The sequence below is a fragment of the Pristiophorus japonicus genome, chromosome 1, assembly GCF_044704955.1.
Source record: "Pristiophorus japonicus isolate sPriJap1 chromosome 1, sPriJap1.hap1, whole genome shotgun sequence".
NCBI classification, from domain to species: domain Eukaryota; kingdom Metazoa; phylum Chordata; class Chondrichthyes; family Pristiophoridae; genus Pristiophorus; species Pristiophorus japonicus.
Genome location: NC_091977.1, coordinates 450,108,805 through 450,134,303, shown reverse-complemented (window position 1 = coordinate 450,134,303; position 25,499 = coordinate 450,108,805). Strand labels below are relative to the sequence as shown.

General features: G+C 45.1%; 1 protein-coding gene across 2 annotated transcripts in view; it reads left to right on the top strand.

Annotated features, from left to right (window-relative positions):
* Positions 1–25,499, top strand: part of snx16 (sorting nexin 16) — a 73,098-nt gene that overhangs the window by 1,649 nt on the left and 45,950 nt on the right. For both annotated transcript variants that reach the window (XM_070876122.1, XM_070876131.1), the window contains exon 2: positions 2,153–2,613. In XM_070876122.1, the coding sequence (XP_070732223.1) occupies positions 2,233–2,613 (381 nt within the window). In that variant the 5' untranslated portion in view covers positions 2,153–2,232. The remainder of the gene's footprint in view (positions 1–2,152; positions 2,614–25,499) is intronic.

The window sequence follows — 25,499 nt, the reverse complement described above, 5'->3', positions numbered from 1 at the left end:
CTCTCTCTCTCCCCTTTCTCACTTCTCTCTCTCCCCTTCTCTCTCTCTCTCTCACCATACTCTCTCTCTCTCTCCCTTTTCTCTCTCTCTCTCTCTCCCCTTTCTCTCTCTCCTCTCTCTCCCCTTTCCTCTCTCTCTCTCTCCCCTTTCCTCTCTCTCTCTCTCTCCCCCTTTCTCTCTCTCTCTCTCTCTCCCCTTTTCTCTCTCTCTCTCTCCCTTTCTCTCTCTCTCTCTCCCCTTTCTCTCTCTCTCTCTCCCCTTTCTCTCTCTCTCTCTCTCCCCTTTCTCTCTCCTCTCTCCCTTTCTCTCTCTCTCTCTCCCCTTTCTCTCTCTCTCTCCCCTTTCTCTCTCTCTCTCTCCCTTTCTCTCTCTCTCTCTCCCCCTTTCTTTCTCTCTCTCTCTCTCCCCTTTCTCTCTCTCTCTCTCCCTTTCTCTCTCTCTCTCCCCCCTTTCTCTCTCTCTCTCTCCCCCTTTTCTCTCTCTCTCTCCCCCTTTCCCTCTCTCTCTCTCCCCTTTCCCTCTCTCTCTCTCCCCTTTCTCTCTCTCTCTCTCCCCTTTCTCTCTCTCTCTCTCCCCTTTCTCTCTCTCTCTCTCCCCTTTCTCTCTCTCTCTCTCCCCTTTCTCTCTCTCTCTCTCCCCTTTCTCTCTCTCTCTCTCCCCTTTCTCTCTCTCTCTCTCCCCTTTCTCTCTCTCTCTCTCTCTCTCCCCTTTCTCTCTCTCTCTCTCTCTCTCCCCTTTCTCTCTCTCTCTCTCTCTCTCCCCTTTCTCTCTCTCTCTCTCTCTCCCCTTTCTCTCTCTCTCTCTCTCTCTCCCCTTTCTCTCTCTCTCTCTCTCTCTCCCCTTTCTCTCTCTCTCTCTCTCTCTCCCCTTTCTCTCTCTCTCTCTCTCTCTCTCCCCTTTCTCTCTCTCTCTCTCCCCTTTCTCTCTCTCTCTCTCTCTCCCCTTTCTCTCTCTCTCTCTCTCTCCCCTTTCTCTCTCTCTCTCTCTCTCTCCCCTTTCTCTCTCTCTCTCTCTCTCTCTCCCCTTTCTCTCTCTCTCTCTCTCTCTCCCTTTCTCTCTCTCTCTCTCTCTCCCCTTTCTCTCTCTCTCTCTCTCTCCCCTTTCTCTCTCTCTCATATAATTTAGCTGTTTCTTCAATGAGTCAAATGTCCTGACTTAAACCACCATTCCCAGTAACTTATTGCAGCAATGTAGTGCTCTTTATGTAATACTTCCTGGCATATGTTCTAAACTTTAACTACAATTTGAACATTTACCTCCTTGTCCTGCTCGGGTGTAACAAAACATACTGTTTCAGATTTACCTTTACTATTCTGTTCAGTATCATATACTTCTGTACCCTCTGAGACATTGCTTTTTGAAAGGCCCCACATGTTCCTTATAGCTCATCTGTGTGATGCCAGGGAGCAGTACCTGTAAAATGGTAGCTTTTGCACCACCTCTAGTTTAATTGTAAAGTAAACTGTTTATTCTTGCTATATTTGAAATGCCAAACATACAATTTTTTAAAAATCCTAAGTATTTACCATTATTGAAAAGTTATATTTGGATGGACAGTGGTAACATAGTAATGAGTTCTTTCAGGTCTCTGTGAAATTAATACTGTTTCAAAGCCTCCTTGAAAAAGTGCAACATCCTCACCGACACCTGAGAATCCCTGGCCAAAGACCGTCCTAAGTGGAGGAAGAGCATTCGGGGGGGGCGCTGAGCCCCTCGAGCCTCATCGCCGAGAGCATGCAGAAAACAAGCACAGGCAGTGGAAGGAGTGTGCGGCAAACCAGACTCCCCCACCCTTTCCTTCAACTTCTGTCTGTCCCACCTATGACAGAGACTGTAATTCCCATATTAGACTGTACAGTCACCTGAGAACTTATATTTTTAGAGTGGAAGCAAGTCTTCCTCAATTTCGAGGGACTGATGATGATGATGGCTGTTTCAGTATATTCTGCTTCCCATTTGGGTGCTTTGTTGTAATGTTTCTCTCAAAACTATATTAATTTCAGATATTAATCATTCAAGGTAAAATTGGCTGCAGCTTTAATCTTTATTGTGACTAACTTTTAATATAAGTAACCTTTCTGCATCGGTCCACCGGCATGAACATTTTTATATGGTTTTGAAATTGAATTAATTTTTCTTCTTGATTTTGTAGTTTGTGAGAGGCAAATGTGATTTGCCGCCTCTTATGACTGGCAGGGAGAAACTGGTTCCAGCCAGCGTGCCAGTAGAAGGATGACCACTTCATTTGTCCCTGTGCCGATTCCTGTGGGGAATTCCTCTACCGGAACAGCTGCAAGTAGAAGTCGGAGGAGTTCTTCACTTCACTCTTTGGACAGTGTATCCACCAGTTCAAATTCATCAAAAGGTCAAGTAGGTGATTTGCATTCTGGTGGATTTAGAAAGACCGTTACCTCTGAGCACCTAGCTTCCACAAACTTGACACATAATAGTCCTTTACTAAGAACTAAACTCAATGGTGAAAACTCATCTATTCAATACTCTTCCCGACCTGTGGAGTCTGATAGAGAGACTGAATCAACAAGCTGGGAAGAGAGACCTGCTACACCTACTATGTTGGGATATGAAGTTATGGAAGAAAGGGCAAAATTCACAGTAAGCTACGTTTGACTTTTGTATGTGTACTGATTTTATAAATATCCTTGTTGCAACTGTTGCTGTGTACTTTGGCGAAATAAGTGGTTCAGTTCATTTGAAACGTTTAATATCCCATTTAGTATTGGAGTTGGATTTACTGGTTACTGTTGACCCGTAAAACCTGCTGGTTTTGTTTTTGCTATAGAGTAGCTTAAAAATTAATTACCATTGCTCTGACTTGCTCTAGTTGGTTGTTCATCTCGCACAGCAGTTCCCAAGGGCTTCCCACCCACCTTGACCTGTAAGTGGGACAGATCATAGAAATAGTAACTGAAAATACTCCTGTATGCACAGGCTATGAACGCTTGTGCAGCTACCTTATTTCCAATTTTTTCTGATTCCCCATGGTTGGTATGGAAAACCATTGCATTAAAGGATGAGCTAAGTGTTAGATCTCTTAATTTCCAATGAAATACGAACTCTGATTGTAGTTTTAATGTAACTTTATTCTTGCAGCAACAACAAGCTCTTGGCTTTAAGCCAGGCCTTTGTCCTTCTTAGACCACGTGGCCAAAATGACTGTACTTGTACTTGGTTCAATTTACAGAAAAGAACTCGCCGCCTTTGACCTTATTGGCTCAATTAATAGTCTGTTAACCTTTAATTGGCTCGCTACCCAAGGGTCCTAAAATGTCAAGTTGATTGATGACTTAATGTAACATGCTGAGTTGCACGGAGCAGCTTTGACTTGGGGGATCTGTGAATTTTCTCAAAACTACAGCCAGGCTGCAGAGCTTGAATTCTCTATCAATCCCCCCTTTGATTCTTTCACAAACTGAATCATAAAACATCAGCTATCACTGGTTAAACATTCTACAAAATAATTTCATACATGTTAGAGTTTCCTTCTAAAATTTGTTGATGTGTTTCGCCACATGTCCGGACTAATAACTTCCACACAAATTTACATCAACCCGAGTTCCATCGTTGCCACAATGGAAGTCTGGTTTTAGTAAGTTGATTAACCTTATTCCAATTTAATCCAAATCAATATCTTAATTCAACCAGTAAAAACAACCTTCCCTTAAGCATAACCTACCCCTGTGCCACGTACAGACGGTCTGCTGGGACCTGCAAGGTGTCTCACGTGCGGGACAGCAGCTACAGCCGCCTGGTTGCAACAACATTTAATCAACATAAACAAACAATATAAAAGTAAAACAATTACCACAAATAGAATTAAACCTTCCACCAGTGAAGTTCCTATTGAACCTAGCCATTCAGTGGCTCCGCTCCACAAAGTGAATGATGCGGATTGCTTAAGTTTTTCTATCTCCTTTTGGATATGCTCCGCTAACTGGGTAATTTCTTCGGAGCTATCTGGGATATATGTGCAACACTCCGTTCCGAGTAGGGCGCAGGTACCTCCCTTTTCAGAATTCCGGGAGCAGTTACTATAATTCCCTTGCTACCCTACTATTTCCCTTTGGTGCAGAGGGTCGGTTAGTAAGAAGTAGGCATATGCCTAGAATACCTACAATCAGTAATACAGTAAATTTATACATTTTGGCAAAAAGTAATTGTCCTTGTTAGATTTCAGCTTCAGTTACGGGTGCTCGTTTAACGTGTGAAGCGTGGATCCAGGCTTTCTTTCCTTGAACTTTAACAGCTGCCTGGGTGGTCAATAACACTTGATAAGGTCCCTCCCACTTGGCACCCAAAGGTTCTTTATGCAACTTTTTAACATACACCCAGACTCCCGGGATGATGTCTTGTCCTCCTTCGGGTGGATTACCCCAAGCTGCCGATAGCTGTCGGGAAACGGAACTAATAGCATTGGTTAGGTTCTGACAGTATGATAACAAAGTGTCACTCATTAAGTGAACATCAGCGTTCCTTAAACCAATAGTTCCTGGCAGCGACATGGGTTTACCTGTTATAATTTCAAATGGGCTTAGACCTGTAGTTCTGTTCGGGGTTGCCCTAATGTTACATAGCACTATTGGTAGTGCCTGGGGCCAGTGTGTTCCTTCTTGGTGATATTTGGCAAGCTGTTGTTTCAGAGTTCGATTCATTCGCTCTACTTGTCCTGATGATTGTGGATGATAAGGACACTGTAAATCCCACGTAATGTTCAGTAACCTACAGACTTCTTGGCAGACAGCACCTGTGAAGTGTGTTCCCTGATCTGAGTCAATGCTACTCGGGACTCCCCATCAGGGAATGTAATCCTTACACAAGACCTTTGCAGTGTGATTGGCTGTAACTCTTTTAGTTGGGACAGCTTCTACCCATCTAGAGAATCTGTCGACCATGACAAGAATGTTAGTGTATCCTTGGCATGAAGGAAGAAATATATAATCAACCTGCAGATGCTGGAATGGTCCGACAGGGGCAGGGGGCCTCAGTTGGGGCATTACCGTGATGGGTCCAGAATTATTTTTCTGGCAGACCACACAGTGGTCTAATACCAGCTGGGCATGTTTTTTAAATCCCCGACCCCACCAGCTTTTCTGGAACTGTGCTGTCATCTGTTGTGAGGCCAAGTGTCCCCACGAGTGGATCTGTTGGGCTAAAAAAGGCATAAGCGCTTGTGGCACAACTGGCTTGTCAGTAACTCTTTGTCTCCAGACACCATCTTCACATAGCTTAATTCCTGCCTCAATCCATGTCCATTTTTCCTCTCGGGAGCACTCGCCTTGCGTTGTTTGAAGGTCTCGTGTCAGAGTCCTGAGTGCTTTCAATCTGCACATCTGTGTTTGTTCTTCTGGGGGATCGCCCTGTGAGGCGGCAACTTTAGCTGCCTGGTCGGCTAGGGCATTTCCCTGTGCTTCCGTGGTATTTTCCTTGGTATGGGCCTTACACTTCAGGATGGACACTTCCTGAGGTAATTGTATGGCCTCTAGTAAGTCTCCGACTTCTTTTCCATTTCGGATAGGTGTACCAGCAGCAGTGAAGAATCCTCTTTTCCGCCATAACAGACCAAAGTCGTGAACGACTCCAAAAGCATAATGCGAATCTGTGTAGACATTAGCTATTCGACATGCTTCTGACAGGGCCCGTAACTCAGCCTGTTGTGCTGACGTTCCTGAAGGTAAACCATCCTTTTGTCACTACCTCATAAGGTTGTAACTGCTTTTCTGGTACCATTGTCAACAAAGGAGGAACCATCTGTAAACAGGATGAGGTCTGGGTTGTGCAGAGAGAGGCTCCTCTGCTGCTAAGGCGGCTTCTTCTGTGTCTTTTAAAATCTCCACGCAGTCATGCTCTTCACATTCTCCCCCCCTCTTGCTCCCTCGATTCTGACATCTGGAGCATAGTTGTGGGATTAACCGGGCTGGCCTGGACGATATGAAGATTAGGAGCTTCCAAAACTGCTGTCCAGCGGGTCCATCTAGCTGCTGTCACCTGAGACATTCTATTCATAGACAGCAAAACGTGTACGGTGTGGGGACACTTGACAATCAGCATTTGATCGAGGACTAGACCCGCAGTGGTCATTACCGCTCGACATGTAGCTTCCATGGCCCTTAGGCAACTTCCCCATCCGAGGGCTACCGCATCCAGTTTTGCCGAATAATAGCCAATAGGTCTTTGCCGATCCCCATGTTGTGTCAGTATAGTTGTCATATATCCTTCTTTCTCATGGACAAACAGGGTAAATGGCTTACCACTGTTGGGGATTCCCAGAGCCGGTGCCGAACACACAGCCTTTTTCAAACTCAGGAAGGCCTCTTGCTGTTCCTTAGTGAGGGTGATGGCTTCTTTAGAGGCATGTTTCCCCTTTAAGATATCATTCAATGGCTGAGCAAGCTGTGTGAAGGAGTCAATCCAATTTCTGTTAAAGTTACACAATCTCAAAAAGGACCGTAGTTCCTGAATAGTGGTGGGTTTTTTAGCAGCCCAAATGGCTGCAGTTCTATCCTGGATAAGTTCTCTCTTTCCTTGTGAAATCTTTTGTCCCAGGTATACAACCTCTTCTTGGGATATTTGTGCTCTGTCGATGCTGGCTTTATGTCCTTTCAGCCAAAGGTGGTCCAGCAAAGCTCGTAAATCTTGTTCATGCTGTTCTTCCGTGTTTGAAGCTAGCAGGATATCATCTACATGTTGGATGACTGGGGAGGTAATTCTCGCAAATGGCTTTGTAAAGCCATGTGGAATACCGTAGGGCTGTTGTGGAAACTCTGCGGTAACCGGGTCCAAGTAGATTATTGTCCTTGGACAGTGAAAGCAAACCACTGTTGAACCTCCGGTGCCAGAGGCACCGACCAAAATCCGTTGGCCATATCTATAACTGAGAAATATTTATGTTCTGGTTTGAGGGCATTAAAAATGGTGGAGAGATCTGCAACCAAAGGAGCTTTTTGATCAATACGCTGGTTAGCTTTCCTATAATCGACAGTCAAACGCCAAGTCTCATTAGATTTCTGTACCGGCTACACGAGACTATTGGAGGAGCTATGCGTTTTAATAAGCACCCCTTGTTTCTCCAATTGCTGAATAATCGATAAGATTCCCGCAATAGCAGTTGGACTGATGGGATACTGTTTAGTGCATGGAGGCTTGGTCCCGGTAAATGAAGCAGGCTCCATCTGGAGTAGGCCACAATCGTTCTTATCTTTAGCCCATATCGGGTTCCTTCAATTCTTCTTTCTTCAAAGTTCTAATTGACCATGTCACCCGACCATCCTCGAAATGCAATGATGAATCTACTTGGATTAGAACGTCCATTCCCAAAAGGGGTTGATCTACTGGGCCTATCCAGACCGGCGTGGTTAGTTCATGTGGACCCAGCCCTATAAGTACCGGTGTTGTCCTTTTAATTTCCATTTTATGGCACCCAACTCCATAGGCTGTACGTGCCCTACCATCCAACGGCAAAAAGTCTCCATATTGTAGGGGTAAGCATGTTAATTCCGCCACTGTGTCTTAAAGACAGTCCACATCCTTATCACCCACCCTCAGTTATATATAGCCCATCTCCCCTTTGTTGTATTAGTGTGAGGAGGTGGACCAGGGTGGGCTCTAATCGTTTTTTGCTATCCCAAGTAACTCCTTCTGTTGTATTATCAGTCGCTTAAATGCTTCTACGAGGTCGATATCTTGTGACAAGCCTGGTTTGTTGGCTGAATTGTATCCTTGGCTGCGTCCTCTTTCCCCGGCCGCGACCTTGCTGTTTTGCCCTGCACGTCTTGGCCCAGTGACCACCTTTCCCACAATAATGAAATTTTTCGGGTAATTTTCCTAATTGTTTATCGGAATCCTGGGATTTCCATCCCATAGCCTGTACAGCTCGGACTTTAGCTCCCATATCCCGATCTAATTGGTTACATCGATCCACCAATGCTGCAATGGTAGTTCCCCTACCTTCCCAGTCCAGTAACACTACCTTAAGCATTTTGGACAGTTCTGGCTTTGGACCTGCCACGAAAGCTGCTTTCAGGGGTCCAAACACTTGTTCATCCATTTCCTCATCCGTATTATTCATACCCGAATGTTCTAGCTAAGTTCTAGAGTGCATCTAAACCACTCATCATACTCCAGGACCTCCTCTGTTCCTTTCTGTTGGCAGGCTACAATTTTTCCCCAGTCTGTCTTAGCTGGACTGAAGGCTTGCAGCCAGTGTTTAATCGCCTCCCACCCTGCGTTTAATTCTTCTTCATCCCGCCCCAAAGCTTCTTCTACCTTGTCGTGCAATTTTCTTCCCTGTGTTTTTGACACCATTATGGTCAAAATTTGCACTCTGTCCCAGGGATGAAGTTGATATATATTTCTTAAGCGGTCCAATTGGTCCCACGTTTTTACTCCCCCTTTCTTTGGATTGGGCAATTCCTTGGACCATTTATCAATTTTCTCTGGGTCTGCATACACCCTTTTCCTCGTTTTTTTTGGTTCCGCCCTCATCCGCAGTCTCTTCTGATTTGACTACAATTCGTCTTTTTTTAAACTGGGCAAAGCGCACCCCTAATTCTTCATCCTTCGACCCTGTATCGTCGGAGCATTCAGAATCCGTGTCGTGTCCTCGGGTTTGCACTTTTAATTTATCCAAACATGGGTACCCTGGGAATTGACCGATACATTTTCCTTTTCCTATTACTGTCTCTTGACCTAATGATTTTTTCCATTCTTTAATTTCACCTGTAAGATCTTTAACTTCCGCTTCTAACTTTTCAAGTTCAAATCTTTTCTGTCGCAGCTGTGCACAAACCGCTTGCAATTGGTCCTTTGTACTGGTCAGTTTTCGATCATGTTGGGAACGCATTATAATTTCATTCCGCTTTCGGGTCTGTCCCATAACGGCTAGGGACCATCTAGTTCGCTCTTTCTTTTTCATACGGGTCATTTTTCCCCAGACCCTTTTAATCTCGTCCAAGGACCATTGTCCTTTGGAGGTACCGTATTTTTGTTCGATCTTAATACAAGTTTTAGATAAGTTGAATTGTTGCTCTATGATTCTTTCAACTGTTGGAGGATTTTATTTATCGAAACCTCAGGTGGTGCCTGCCTACCTTTAACAGTTGTAGGCAATTCTTTGCTCTTATCTCCTGCTGCCATAATACTGATTTCTTTACTGGCGTCTCGAGTCGTAGGCTTTCCAGCCGATCAGTGGGTCGGTGATGAATTAACTAACACATCGCCGAAGTTAGATGTCTATGGGACCTCGAGCCGACTACCAACCGGAGGGTTCGCAAACCGGAGGCTTTCGGAATCGCGTAGAAGGAGGCGAATTTAGACTTGACAGAGGACTTTTATAAAGAGGAGTCCTTACCTCCGTATGTAGGTCCGATGTCCAAAATTCAGTTTCTTCGCTCAACGATCCTGTTCATGATGCCAAAATTGTTAGATCTCTTAATTTCCAATGAAATACGAACTCTGATTGTAGTTTTAATGTAACTTTATTCTGGCAGCAGCAACATGCTCTTGGCTTTAAGCCAGGCCTTTGTCCTTCTGAGACCACATGGCCAAAACAGCTGTACTTATACTTGGTTCAATTTACAGAAAAGAACTCCTCCTTTGACCTTATTGGCTCAATTAATAATCTGTTAACCTTTAATTGGCTCGCTACCCAAGGGTCCTAAAATATCAAGTTGATTGATGACTTAATGCAATATGCTGAGTTGCACGTAGCAGCTTTGACTTGGGGGGTCTGTGAATTTTCTCAAAACTACAGTCAAGCTGCAGAGCTTGAATTCTCTATCACCAAGTATGGGGAGTTGGGTACAGCACCTTTTTTTGAAAGAGATTTGTGTCTTGATGTGTTTTTTGGGATTTTTTGTGTCTTTTTGGGATTCTGAATTGTTTCAGTTTTGAACCAATGGTTGAGAGGAGTTCAGGCTAATTTGGCATTTGGACATTTGCAATGCTTCGTTTACAAACTTAACACTGCCATTGCCTATGTAACAACAGGACTACACTTCAATATAATTAATTAGCTGTGAAACACTTTAGGCGGTCACCATTATCATCATAGGTAGTCCCTCGGAATCGAGGAAGACTTGCTTCCGCTCTTAACATGAGTTCTTGGGTGGTTGTACAGTCCAATAGGAGAACCACAATCTCTGTCACAGGTGGGACAGATAGTCGTTGAGGGCTCAGTGCTGGGACCCCAGCTATTTACAATATACATTAATGATTTGGATGAGGGAATTGAGTGTAATATCTCCAAGTTTGCAGATGACATTAAGTTGGGTGATGGTGTGAGGTGTGAGGAGGACGCTAAAAGGCTGCAGGGTGACTTGGACAGGTTAGGTGAGTGGGCAAACGTGTGGCAGATGCAGTATAATGTGGATAAATGTGAGGTTATCCACTTTGGTGGCAAAAACACGAAGGCAGAATATTATCTGAATGGCGGCAGATTAGGAAATGGGGAGGTGCAACGAGACCTGGGTGTCATGGTACATCAGTCATTGAAAGTTGGCATGCAGGTACAGCAGGCGGTGAAGAAGACAAATGGTATGTTGGCCTTCATAGCTAGGGGATTTGAGCATAGGAGCAGGGAGATCTTACTGCAGTTGTACAGGGCCTTGGTGAGGCGTCACCTGGAATATTGTGTTCAGTTTTGGTCTCCTAATCTGAGGAAGGACGTTCTTGCTATTGAGGGAGTGCAGCGAAGGTTCACCAGACTGATTCCTGAGATGACAGGACTGACCTATGAGGAGAGACTGGACCGACTGGGCCTGTATTCACTGGAGTTTAGAAGGATGAGTGGGGATCTCATAGAAACATATAAAATTCTGACGGGACTGGACATGTTAGATGCAGGAAGAATGTTCCCGATGTTGGGGGAAGTCCAGAACCAGGGGACATATTCTGAGGATTAGGGGTAAGCCATTTAAGACTGAGATGAGGAGAAACTTATTCACAGAGTTGTTTATCTGTGGAATTCCTGACTGCAGAGAGTTGTTGATACCAGTTCATTGGATATATTCAAGAGGGAGTTAGATATGGCCCTTATGGCTAAAGGGATCAAGGGGTATGGTGAGAAAGCAGGAAAAGGGTACTGAGCGAATGATCAGCCATGATATTGAATGGTGGTGCAGGCTCGAAGGACCGAATGGCCTACTCCTGCACCTATTTTCTATGTTTCTGTGGAAGGGGTAGGTGGGATTAGTTTGCCGTACGCTCTTTCCGCTGCCTGCGCTTGATTACTGCATGCTCTCGGCGACGAGACTCGAGGTGTTCAGCACCCTTCCGGATGCGCTTCCTCCACTTAGGGCGGTCTTTGGCCAGGGGCTCTCCGGTGTCAGTGGGGATGTTGCACTTTATCAGGGAGGGGTGACAGTGTCCTTGAAACGTTTCCTCTGCCCACCTTTGGCTCGTTTGCCGTGAAGGAGGTCCGAGTAGAGCGCTTGCTTTGGGAGTCTCGGCATGCGAACTATGTGGCTTGCCCAGCAGAGCTGATCAAGTGTGGTTAGAGCTTCAATGCTTAGGATGTTGGCCTGGTCGAGGACGCTAACGTTAGGAGATCCTGAGGACATGAATGGTGCTATAAAAATATGTACGTTTTCTTTTTCTGAAAAAAGGCAGAAACTGCAAATCACTTTGAACTCTAACACTTGTCCCATTTTATGCTATAAAGTTGCCCCTGGTGGCATAAATACTACTGTATAAGTTGCCTGGCACACTTGCCATTGGAGGAACTCCGGGACAAGGTTTTCACTTGTAGCCATCAACTGAAAATGCCTAAAGTGGCAAAATAAGTGGAGCGCATGGCAGAATGCGGCTTGGCTTTGGTCCCCCAAATAGTGTCTGATTGCAGGCAGGCTGAGCCGTCAATCAGATCTTTCATAGTCACACTGCAGTAATATTCGTTGCATTTGAGACTAAAGAAATTGCACATGGAAATCTCATGCATGCACAGTTTCCCCTATCTCTGCTTAATTTACTCTCCTGTGTAAATTGTACATGTTCTACAAACCCAAACAACTACTTCTACAAAACTGACACATCTAGGGAACTACACAAGTACATTTTTGAGATATTTATGTATGGAGGGAAATCTTGTGAGAATTAGATCACCATAAGTTTTCATTTGAATAAGTATTGTGATGCCAGCCAATGTTGCCCTCAGCAGAAATTGCTGTTTCCTTATGCTGCTTTCGAAGATAAAATTGTAAGTGCAAGAATTAGTATGAAGTGAATAATGTGTTTGCCTTTCATTCTACTTGTATGGTAAATTGGTGTAGACTTCAATTTGACTTTATAATGGAGTTTTAAAGAGTTAGCCTTGTTCATAGTATCAAAATCGTCTGAAACATTTACAGATTGTATGGTTTTATCTGAGCAGTTTGGGAAATGGTCTTTTTGAATAAATTGAACAAAATAATTATTCGGAGTAAGTTTCGAGAGTTCCAAATGATTTTGAATAATGGCCTCTGACCGTTAAAGGTAAAACACAAGTATTAACTTGATACGTTTTGGAAAATAGCAAGAATAGAAAAATAGACTACTTTGAGATATCGAGTCTCTAATAGAATCATAGAAAATTACAACACGAAAGGAGGCCATTTTGGCCCATCGTGTCCGCGCCGGCCGACCAAGAGCTATCCAGCCTAATCCCACTTTCCTGCTCTTGGTCCGTAGCTCTGTAGGTTACGGCACTTTTAAGTGCATATCCATATATCTTTTAAATGTGATGAAGGGATCCTGCCTCTACCACCCTTTCAGGCAGTGAGTTCCAGACCCCACCACCCTCTGGGTGAAGAAATTTCCCCTCGTATCTCCTCTAAACCTCCCCACAATTACTTTAAATCTATGCTCCCTGGTTGGTGACCCATCTGCCAAGGGAAACAGGTCCTTCCTATCCACTCTATCCAGGCCCCTCAATTTTATACACCTCAATCAGATCTCCCCTTAGCCTTCTCTGTTCCAAAGAAAACAGACCCAGCATCTCCAATCTTTCCTCATAGCCAAAATTCTCCAGTCCAGGCAACGTTTTTGTAAATCTCCTCTGCACCCTTCCTAGTGCAATCACGCCTTTCCTGTAATGTGATGACCAGAACAGTACACACTATTCCAGCTGTGGCCTAACCAGTGTTTTATACAGTTCAAGCATAACCTCGCTCTTGTGTTCCATGCCTCGACTAATTAATAAAGGCAAATATTCCATATGCCTTCTTAACCACCTCATCTACCTGGCCTGCTACCTTCAGGGATCTGTAGACCTGCACTCCAAGGTCCCTTTGTTCCTCTACACTTTTCAGTGTCGTACCATTTAATGTGTATTCCCTTGTCTTGTTAGACCTCCCCAAATGCAATACCTCACACTTATCCAGATTGAATTCCATTTGCCACTGTTCTGACCACTATGTTGATATCTTCCTGCAATCCACAGCTTTTTTTCTTCATTATTAACCACACAGCCTATTTTAGTGTCATCTGCAAACTACTTCTTCATACCCCCAACATTTAAGTCCAAATCATTGATATATACCACAAAAAGCAAGCGACCCAGCACTGAGCCCTGTGGAACCCCACTGGATACAGCCTTCCAGTCACAAAAGCATCCATCAACCATTATCCTTTGCTTCCTGCTTCCGAGCCAATTTTGGATCCAACTTGCCACTTTGCCCTGGATCCCATGGGCTATTACTTTCATGACCTAAGTCATGTGAGATCTTGACAAAAGCTTTGTTAAAATGCATATGCACTGCCCTCATCGACCCTTCTTATTACCTCATCTCAAAATTCAATCAAGTTACTCAGACACGACCTTCCCTTAACAAATCCATGCTGACTGACCTTGATTAATCCATGTCTTTCCAAAGAAGATTTATCCTGTCCCTCAGGATTTTTCCCATCACCGAGGTTAGGTTGACTGGCCTGTAATTACTCGGTCTATCTCTTTCTCCCTTTTTAAACAAAGGTACAACATTAGCAATCCTCCTGTCCTTGCACCATGCTGTAGCCAGAGAGAATTGGAAAATAATGGTCAGAGCCTCTGCTATTTCCTCTTTTGCTTCACTTAACAGCCTGGGATACATTTTCATCCGGGCCTGGGGATTTATCCACTTTCAAAGTTGCTAAGTCCCTTAATACTTCCTCTCTCTCTGTTTATCTCGTCTAATATTTCACACTCCTCCCTCATTGCAAAGTCTGCATCGACCTTTTGTGAAAACACATGCAAAGTATTCATGAAGAATCCTATCCATGTCTTCCGCCTCCCACACAAAGATTTTCTTTATGGGCCTCACTCTTTCTCTAGTTATTCTCTTGCTCTTAATGTATTTATAAAACATCCTTGGGTTTTCCCTGATTTCACTTGCCAACATTCTTTCATGCTCTCTCTTTGCTTTCCTGATATATTTTTAAAATTGCATCCCTGTACTACTTGTACTCCTCTGGAGTTTCTGCAGTGTTGAGTTCTCGGTCTCTGTCATAAGCTTCCCTTTTTTTCTTTATCTTACCCTGTATGTCCCTTGACATCCAGGGGGCTCTAGATTTGTTAGCCGCACCCTTTTTTTTAAGGGAACATACTTTCTCTGACCCCTCAAGATCTCCTCCTTGAATGCCTCCCACTGCTCTGACACTGATTTACCATCAAGTAGCTGTTTCCAGTCCACTTTGGCCAAATACCATCTCAGCTCAGCGAAATTGGCTTTACCCCAATTGAGAACTTTTATTCCTGGTCCCCTTTTGTCCTTTTCCATAACTACCCTAAATCTTACTGAATTATGATCACTAGCACCAAAATGCTCTCTCTCTAATGTAATCTGTTGCTAGTGAAGCTTTTTCATTGGTTTGAACTTTACTGTTGGTGGTTTTCTTTCTGCAAAATACAGTAGAACTTCAATTATCTAAAATAATTGAAATTGGAATAATGGAAATTGGCAGATAATCGAGACTCGCCTTATACTTAGTTTGGTTTATTTAGACCAGGTATCCTATTATGTGCAGATAAGACCCACTTTTTTTATTTTTAAGAGATTCTTGAAATAAATGCTAATATCCTAACTCATAATAGATTCCTGGGCTGAAAATTATGACTTGTGCTTGTCTCTTCTGTTAAATATCCGAGCTGCTTTAATAAATTCTACAGGTACCAGCTGAGAGATAACTACTCATCCTATTAGATCAAGAAATGAATCCGTTTTGCTAAAAAAAAAACAATTCTCAGTTGCGATTTAGCTGGCTTATGCAAAAATAAGTCCCTATTCGCTCTAGTTTTTACAAGTAATATGAATGCAAATAATCAAAGTTCTTTTGTATCCACTTTGTTTTCCATGCATTTAGGGTGATAGTTGGGTAGATCTGTACAGTGTATGTATATTCATATTGTACTGTTTATTAAATAAACTTTGTGTGTGTGATTGGTTATTAAGAGATTTAAATGTCTGATCTAATTTATAATATTTGTATGTTTGGCTCTGTGCAATTTAAACTAATACTCTTGTAAAGAAAATTCCTAATCAATATTAATCGGTAGAATTTACAGGCTCAATTTTCCCCGACTACTCCAAAATAAAAGTAGCAAGTTTCCCCGTTTTATTTTTTGAAATTGGCGCCGCACATCCTGTCCTGTAGCATCGGGGGGGTGGAGCCTAATATCTGCGCCGAAAAAAACGATGCTGCCTCTGCTGCACATGCACAGAGAAAATGAGGATGTTTTTGACGTGATTCCTATGGGCACACATGCCCAGTACAGTCTATTTGGCTATTTTTAGAGCCAGTTGTGAGAGATTCTCATTGGAAAAACCGGAGCTCTAATACAAGATACAACGTGGCGCAAGGACCAAAAATTTCCTACAGGATGAAGTGGAGGCATTAGTTACTATGATTGAGGGCAGATGGCACGAGCTGGACATCAGCAGATATCACACAAAAGTTCCACCAAAAGAAATGAAGAAACGCTGGAACCAATTGCACAAGATTACTGTGCAATGGTGACCACCCAGAGGTCTGGAGGCCAGTGCAAAAAGAAATGGCGGGATCTTGGTCAAGTAGTTAGTGTAAGTAATATTTTCATTTATTCAATGGCATTGCAATTGTAAATGTGACCAACTGTGTATGCCCCACCCAGCAGAAGGACAACCTCCCTAAAAAGTTATATTTTCATCTTTGCAGAGGAAAGTGCCACACAACAAACGAGGAAGAACTCGAACAGGAGGAGGTCCGGCAAATCTGCAGCCACTGACACCCTTGGAAGACAGGGTCGCTGCTTTGATGGGTCCTGCCTAGAGAAAAGCAACCACCACTGCACAAGCTGAGCCCACACTCGAGGGAGAGGGTAAGTCCTGCAGATTCCACAGTCTGGCTGTGCTAAATGTTAAGTACTGCGCAGGCTAGCTATGCTTCGGTTCATGGGAATGTCTCCATCAGCTACGCTTCGGTTGATGCAGTATGCTATCATTCTTCGTGGTCCTTCAAATCAGCCTGCTGCCTTCACTGTGTGTGCCTGCTCATGCCACCCACTCTGCCCCCTCCTCTGCTGCTAACCATTTGTCTGTTCTGTTATATTTTGCAGAACTTGAGGCCAACCCTGACGATGCAGAAGAAGATTCAGACGCGGACGAGCCTGAAGAGAACATCTTCCAATCCCACCTTCCAGACCAAGTGCCTGGGGTTGAGGAGGAAGAGGGGATGGATGAAGACTCCACTGTTGTACTCACTTTGGAGGAGGTTCCAGCCCCTTCCCTTAGTGGTTTGAGTGTTGGGACATTCCATGGTTTCCCACCGTCTGAGGCTGGGGATTCCAGTGGGGTGCAGCGAGGTACACCCAGGGTGAGGAGGGGATGGAGAGCTCGACAGTGCTCTCCTGAGGTTCCGGATCTAATACGTGGTTCAGATGATGGCAATGACTGTAGAGAGCATTGACCTTACCCAATCACTCCTGGACACCAATGGGGTGAGTGATGAGGTGTCGGGAGAAGTAACAACACTCTCTCAAGAAATGGGAATACCGTCCGGGAACATGAGGGAGGGAATGTCTGTCAGCTGAAACAATGTGCACATGAGGGAGGGAATGTCGCAGGTAGCTGATGCGCCGTCAGTGAACATGAGGGAGGGAATGTTGCAGGAGGTTGACACAGTTGCTCAACATGAGGGAGGGCATGTCACAGGTAGCTGAGACACTGTCGGCGAACATGAGGGAGAAAATGTTACAGGAGTTGACACACTATCAGGGCACATGAGGGAGGGAATGTCGGAGTTACCTGCTGCAATAAGGGAACAGGCCCAGAGCCCGCGCCCATTGACAGAATCAACTGCCACTCCCACTCCAATCCTCAGACCAACCTCTGAAGAGGCCCAAGCCGGGCCTTCCACATTACTGCCTGCCCATGCCCCCCATCAAGAAGTACGCATTACCCGAGATGCTCAAAAAAATAAGCTTGGTACCAACCCGAGAAATGCTGCGCCACCATTTGCGGGCAGGGGTGGAGTCGCCAAGCGCAGCGGGCGGTCTTAGCATAAGGTGGAGTCGAGATGGGTGCAGCCTTTCTTCAGTGCTGTTATTATTGTTAGTGTTGTAACTGTTCTCAAATTAAAAGTTTTTTGTAAGTTATGTAAAGTTACAATTTTAAACGTTTTTAAGTGATCCTAAAGTTTGTAAGTGATCTTAACTGAAAACTTTAAAGTCTAATGCAAGAATATTTTTATTTAAGTAAAGTACAAACAAGTGTTATACTTTTGAATAAAATATATTTTAAATTATAACTGAATCATTTCCATTATTCCATTATTATCAATTTTTTGAACTAAAGAATCATTTCCATTATTTGTTGCATTAACACAACAAAACATTATGGAACAGGTCCAAACAGTAAAGATGGTCCATGTGGAATAATTGCTGCTAAGCCTTCAGGCAGCAAAGCGTTCAAGGATGAGGCGCTGGCGCAAGGCTCGAGGTATCGTTAAAAGGGTTCGACGGCCAGCCCTCCTCCAGCGTCATGCTCCAGGTTCAGGTAGTTGCATGGCTTCCTCATCTTCCTCCTCATCCTCTGCATCTTCCTCATCATCAACCACTCTTGCCTCAGGTGGATCTTCTACTATCAGCTGCTGCTGCCTTATGATGGCTAATTTATACAGCATGCAGCACACAACAGTGAACTGACCGACAATCTCAGGGGAGTATTGCAAGTAGCCTCCGGAATGGTCCAGGCATCGGAAACACTGTTTCAAGATGCCGATGGTCCTCTTATTATGCTGCATGTCACAATGTGCGACATGTTGTATTCCCGGTCAGATTCCATCCGGGTTACACATAGGGGCCAGATGGTGAGGCCTTTGTCTCCCAGTAGCCAGCTCTGCCCTTCCCTCCCCTCCGGCGAATTGTCTTCGCAAGATCCTGAAAATCCTCTAGGAGGACAGACGCACCAATGTCGGTGTTCTTGATCAGGCCAACATCCCAAGCATCGAAGCACTGACCACATTCGATCAGCTCCGTTGGATGGGCCACATAGTTCACGTAACCGACACGAGACTCCCAAAGCAAGCAGGACAAGGTTCTTTGTTCTCTCTCCCCAAGGTCGACACCCTAGTTATGGACCACACGCAGGTCTGAAGAGGCGCAATGATCGGGACCCCCCCCCCCCCCAGGCTTCATTTGATGCATGGTGTAGGCTTCTCATGCCTTCCGTTCACCTTCCATAGCCCTCCCCTGAGCTTCTTTTCAAGCTGAGCCCTGAGCCTGTGTCCGGGCGAGGGACAAATTTTGCCGGCCAACGCTCTGACCCTCGAGCCTGGTTTGGAGACGTCCGGTGGTGGCGTGTCAGTTTTTAAAAAATGGAAACTTAAAGAATTCCATTAAACTTTCATTTCTTGCATTTTAAGTTTTAAAAATTTAAGCTTGATTATGGATATTTATGTTTTCTTGACTCCCTCCAAAACCTTGCATAAAAACAATGGCGACTCTGCGCCGATTTATTTTTTAATGTGCGCTGGTTTCTCAAGTACCCAAGGGGGTTTTCTGGAGTGGTCACATACGCCGTCCTATGAGAAATTTAAATTGGCCAAACTTGCATAATTGTGAAAAACTGGTGCAGACATCACGTTACGCTCCCTATGACCCACAAGAAAACAAACCTTAAAAAAATCGTAACTAACTGAGTTACGCTGGTGCATAAAGATTGGGTAAACTTGGATTTTAAAATTTAGGCCAAATAAAAACGGCGCCCGCCAAAAACACGGCGCAAATCACTGGGGAAAATTGAGCCCCAACTCCAGGACATTATTTTCCGCAGGGGTTTGTGTTGAATCTTCTCTTTTAGCTATTTACGTAAACGGTTGAGAACACTTGAAAGTTGTTGATGCCAAATGTTTTTTTCGCTGGGGTGTTGTTGAGAGGGGGCGAGATGTGGAGTGTTAAAGAAAATTGTGAAAGACTGCAGAAGGAGATAGTGATAAAATAACTGGGTCAGCAGATAGGTGACAGATGGAGTTTACTGTAGAAAAATGTGGAGTAATATATTTTAAAGTAAGAATGCAGAAAGAAAATACACCTTAAATGGTAGGATTGTAAATGAAGGAGAGGAACAGAGGGACCTTGATGTGTAGAAACACGGGTCATTACAGGTACAAAGGCAAACCGATTCCTTGCTTTTGATTCTAGAGGCATAGAATGGAGACAAGAAGGTAATACTGATTTTGTACAAGGCCGTAAGTTACAGTTGGAGTATTGTGGGCAGTTTTGGGAATCCCATTATAGGAAAGATATAAAAGCAATGGAAAAGGTACAATGCACATTCATTAAGTTAACAAAGGATTAGGGGTTACATTTATGAAACAAAACTTCAAAAGTTGTTTTTTTCACGAGTTCAAGGTCAAGATTATGAAAGAGTTTGATAGTGATGGATTATTTCTATTAGTTAGTGAGACTGTAGCATAGGCACAAGGACAAAGGGAGGTTTAGAAAAGAATCTGCCACAAACTTGTTTAAGCAGACTCCATAAATAAGTTTAAAATAATTCTGTATTTGCTAGAAAAAGGTTAAAGGAAATGAGACTAGAAGGTTTATGCAGAAAAACACCAGCACAGACTTGATATGTCCAGAAATGTAATATTCTATGGGCCCAAGTTTCCACATGATTTGCGCCTGATTTTTAGGAGCAACTGGTGGAGAACGGACTATCTTAGAAATCGCAATTCTCCACACTTTTTTTCTGCAGTTCTAATCAGGTAGAACAGTTCCACTTTGGAACAGAATTTTTTCTTCAAAAGGGGGCGTGTCCGGCCACTGACGCCTGATTTCAAAGTTTCCACAGTGAAAATGTACTCCAAACTAACTTAGAATGGAGCACGTGAAGATTTTTGTAGAACTGAAAAAACCTTGTCTACACATTAAAAAATCAGGCGCAGGTTACAAATTAAGCGTCCAGAACGAGGTTGGGGGGGGTGGGAAGGGAAGTCATTAAATTCTATAAAAAATCCTTATTTATACTTATACAAATATTATACAAATAAATCCAACCTGAATAAACATTTATAAGAAAAGATTAAATAAATCATCTTTCTACCTGTGTGAAAGTGCTTCAGCCAGGGAGAATGCTGCAGGCGTTCGTTCCCGCGGGGGGGGGAGGGAGGGGGGGGGGGGGGGAGGGGAGGGGGGAGGGAGGGGGGGGGGGGGGGGGAGGGGAGAGGGGAGGGAGGGGGGGGGGGGGGGAGGGGAGAGGGGAGGGAGGGGGGGAGGGGAGGGGGAGGGGAGGGAGGGGGGAGGGGGGGGGGGGGGGGGGGGGGGGGGGGGGGGGGGGGGGGGGGGGAGAGGAGAGGGGAGGGAGGGGGGGAGGGGGGGGGGAGAGGGGAGGGAGGGAGGGGGGGGGGGGGGGGGGGGGGGGGGGGGGGGGGGGGGGGGGGAGAGGAGAGGGGAGGGAGGGGGGGAGGGGGGGGGGAGAGGGGAGGGAGGGAGGGGGGGGGGGGGGGGGGAGGGGGGGGGGGGGGGGGGAGGGAGGGGGGGAGGGGGGGGGGGGGGGGGGGAGGGGAGGGAGGGGGGGAGGGGGGGGGGGGGGGGGAGGGGAGGGAGGGGGGGAGGGGGGGGGGGGGGGGGAGGGAGGGAGGGGGGGGGGGGGGGGGGGGGGGGGGGGGGGGGGGGGGGGAGGGGAGGGAGGGGGGGGGGGGGGGGGGGGGGGGGGGGGGGGGGGGGGGGGGGGGGGGGGGGAGGGGAGGGAGGGGGGGGGGGAGGGGGGGGGGAGGGGGAGGGGAGGGGGGAGGGGGGGAGGGGAGGGGGGGAGGGGGGAGGGGGAGAGAGGGAGAGGGGGAGGGGGGGAGAGGAGAGGGGAGGGGGGAGGGGGGGGGGGGGGAGGGGGGGGGAGAGGGGAGGGGGGGAGAGGGGGAGGGGGGGGGGGGGGGAGATGGGAGGGGGGGGAGGGGGGGAGAGGAGAGGAGAGGGGGAGGGGAGGGGGGGGAGGGGGGGGAGAGGGGAGGGGGGGGGGGGAGGGGGGGAGAGAGGGGAGGGGGAGGGGGGGGGGGGGGGAGAAAGCCGTTCGTTCCCGCGGGGGGGGTGGGGGAGAGGGGGGAGGGAAGAGAGGAGAGAAAGCCGTTCGTTCCCGAGGGGGTGGGGGGGAGGGGGGAGGGAAGAGAGGAGAGAAAGCCGTTCGTTCCCGAGGGGGTGGGGGGGAGGAGAAAGCCGTTCGTTCCCGAGGGGGTGGGGGGGAGGGGGGAGGGAAGAGAGGAGAGAAAGCCGTTCGTTCCCGAGGGGGTGGGGGGGAGGAGAAAGCCGTTCGTTCCCGACGGCGGAGGGGGAGGGAAACGGCTGCCTCAACTTTCTGAGGCTTCCTGCAGCCTTCTCAGTGCTGATGGCAATGTGCTTTTATTAAAAAATGTTCAAAAACTAAACAGCTACAAAGAACTACAAAAATGGCCGAGTGCCAATGTTTCCTTCACACTGCGCGTGCGTGAATGCTCCAACGCTCACGTGCAGCGTTGCCGGCATGAAAAAAACTAATTTAAATGGTACCCGCCCCCTCCCGCTTACAAAATCGGCGCGAGTGTAGGCTCCGCCCCCCTGGGCGCCGCGCCAAACAGACAAGGAGCTGCAGGGCGCTCCAGAATCGCGCGTTTTTTTTCCGGCGCGAAAAACGGGCGCCCAGCTCGGAAGGGTACCCGTTTTTTATCGTGTGGAAACTTGGGCCCTATATGTCCTTTTATTTGTAGAGCTCCAGTTAAAATTGTTTTTTTCTGTACTCTAATGCGCAGACCAACTAAAAATATGTGTGGTTAAGATCTTTCAGAAAGTAAGGGAACTAGGTCGCAATGTCGCTGTGCAGATGTATCCTGTTATGTAAATCTTTTTGGTCTCCGTTACTGATAAGTATTTAATCTGAACAGTTAGAAAAAAATTAAAGCTTTAATGCCCCAGTAACTACACTCTCGGTTTGTTGTTCAGGAGTTTTAGTCTTTGGTTTTAATTTCAGTCGAAGAAATTGAACATGTTTTCAGATACCAATGTTGCATTTTAATTTGATATGGGTGTCGTGCTGCTAATTCCTACCTTTTTTGATTTGGAGATGACGGGAAGTGGATGAGTCACTTTGGTATACTTGAATAAGAGTACAGGATTAAAAAATCAGAACTTCAAAACTGCATAAAGCAATTTGAGAAACTTAAATTTTAGCAAAATTTTTCTTTTTCACTTAAGTTAGTAATAGTGTATGTAGCTTCAAAAATAGTGCAAAATTTATTTTAATTGCACTTTATCAATGTGTAGATTTTGTCCCCTAGAATTGTGTGAACAGCAGCAACTTTATAAGAGGACACTGAACATGGAAAAAGTCCCACTACATTTCATAGATACATGAGGAAAATTGATGACCCAAAAGATTAGGAGAGGTGACCACAAGCTTGGACAAAAGTGGGCTTTATGAAGGGTCTTGAAGGAAGAAAGAGGCGGAGGATGGCACTTCCAGGAGTGGAATCCAGGTGGCTGAAGAAATGGCAACTAATAATGGGACGAAGAGAGGATAGATGCATGAGAAGTCAATCAGAGAAGTAGAGTTCAGGGGGTAGCTATGAAGGGATTTAAACATAAGAATTTTAAACTTGATGCATTGGAGGACCAGCAGCTAATATCGGTCAGTGAGGACAAGATGCTGGACAACACGAGAAAAGAAAACAAGTTTGATTTGTAGTGAAATATGAAGCGCCTGAAAACCACTATGCTCCAGATGTTCTGATTGCCTGTTTGAACTCTGTTGGTGTACTGTATTCTTGTACCAACACATTCAGCACAAGAAATTGAAGTGAGAATCAGAAATACACTGCCTATGTGGCCTCACTGTAAGTAAGGCAGGGAAATTGTTTGATATGAATTTCAGCTTTTGCATGTCTAAAGAAAAGGTACAAATTATGCAAAATATATATAATTTGTAACTTCCAGAAGATAAGATGCAGGTGGCGGGGTGGGGGTGGGGGGGAGGAATTGCTTATACTTAAGGAACTAACTTTTAGGTTAATTTGAAACTTAAAAAAAAAATATATATATATGGGATCGGATTGGAAAGTGGAGTTGAGGTCGAAGATCAACCATGATCTTATTGAATGTCGGAGCAGGCTCAAAGGACTGTATGGCCTACTCCTGCTCCTAATTCTTATGTTCTTATACAATTTACAGGCTGTCTAATTGAAATAGATATTTGAAACAGCAATACACCTATTTGAACTTGTTCACTCTTCACATTTTAGTTTCTTTTAAGCAAACATCAAAGTTTAGTAGCTTAAGTAAATATTTAGTACCGCTTTTAGTATTTTATAAATATCTAAAAATTAAATAAGTCGATTGAAGGCAGGTAAATGGAGTTGAGGTACAGATCTACCAGGATCTAATAGAATGGAAGGACAGGTTCGGGCTGAATGTTCCTATGTATGTTGCATGAATTCAAAATACCTGTCCATTTGCTTTGAGAAAAATCAATCTTTTATGACTAACAAGTTGAAGAAGATTGCGAATGTAGGAGCTGAATTATTTTGGTCATGGTTTATTTTGTCCAATTTGACCGTGCTACTCACAACAAAATTGTGGCTTACGTTTAATTTTAAGCAAGAGCTATTAAAAGATAGCTGCTGATGGAGACCAATAACTTTTTAAAAGACTAGTTTGAAAGTGGGTTCAGATAGCACTACTTCATTAGAAAATCCAGGGCAAGAAAGCCATTCATCCCATCAAGGAAAGTCCTTCCAGATGCATGCATAATTATTCGATTGTGGACTTCGCCCCCCCCCCACAGACTACTTGTTAATCCCCTTTGCAAAACACTAATTTCCTTTTGATCTTGTCTACAACAAAACTTCGCTTCTCAACAGGTAGTGATCTAGCTCTTTTTTTTAAAGGAACCAATTGCCCGATTCAGCAACCTTGTCTGAGGAGAAGGAGAGAGAGAGGAAGATTGGGAATTTTTTTCTTCATTTTTTTTGAATTTTGTGACTTTCATTGCCATTAAACATGGAAAAAAAACAAGAATAGCAGTTATCTTTCACTTTCTGTTACATTTATCAGTTTTCAACTAGATGTATAGTTTGCCTAGTAAGGTGCTTGGATTTCTATCTTTATCAAATGCAGACTTGGAAAAATGTCTTTATATACCATGGCCAACGTGTAACTGCTCCATAACACATTTTCTACACAAATGGTTACAATATGCTGCTGTCTTAAGAAACATAGACACATAGAAAATAGGTGCAGGAGTAGGCCCTTTGAGCCTGCACCACCATTCAATATGATCATAGCTGATCATGCAACTTCAGTACCCCTTTCCTGTTTTCTCTCCATACCCCTTGATCCCTTTAGCCATGAGGGCCACATCTAACTCCCTTTTGAATATATCTAACGAACTGGCCTCAATAACTTTCTGTGGTAGAGAATTCCACAGGTTCACAATTCTCTGAGTGAAGAGGTTTCTCCTCATCTCAGTCCTAAATGGCTTACACCTTATCCTTAGACTGTGATCCCCAACATCGGGAACATTCTTACTGCATCTAACCTGTCCAATTCCATCAGAATTTTATATGTTTAATATGAGATTCCCCCTCATTCTTCTATATTCCAATGAATATAAGCCTAGTCGATCCAGTCTTTCTTCATACGTCAGTCCTGCCATCCCGGGAATCAGTCTGGCGAACCTTCGCTGCACTCCCTCAGTAGCAAGAATGTCCTTCCTAAGATTAGGAGACCAAAAGTGTACACAATATTCAAGGTGTGACCTCACCAAGGCCCTGTACAACTGCAGTAAGACCTCCCTGCTCCTATACTCAAATCCTCTCGCTATGAAGGCCAACATGCCATTTGCTGCCTTCACCGCCTGCTGTACCTGAATGCCAACTTTCAATGACTGATGTACCATGACACCCAGGTCTCGTTGCACCTCTCCTTTTCCTAATCTGTCCCCATTTTTTAGATAATCTGCCGCCTTGTTTTTGCCACCAAAGTGGATAACCTCACATTTATCTACATTATACTGCATCTGCCATGCACTTGCCCA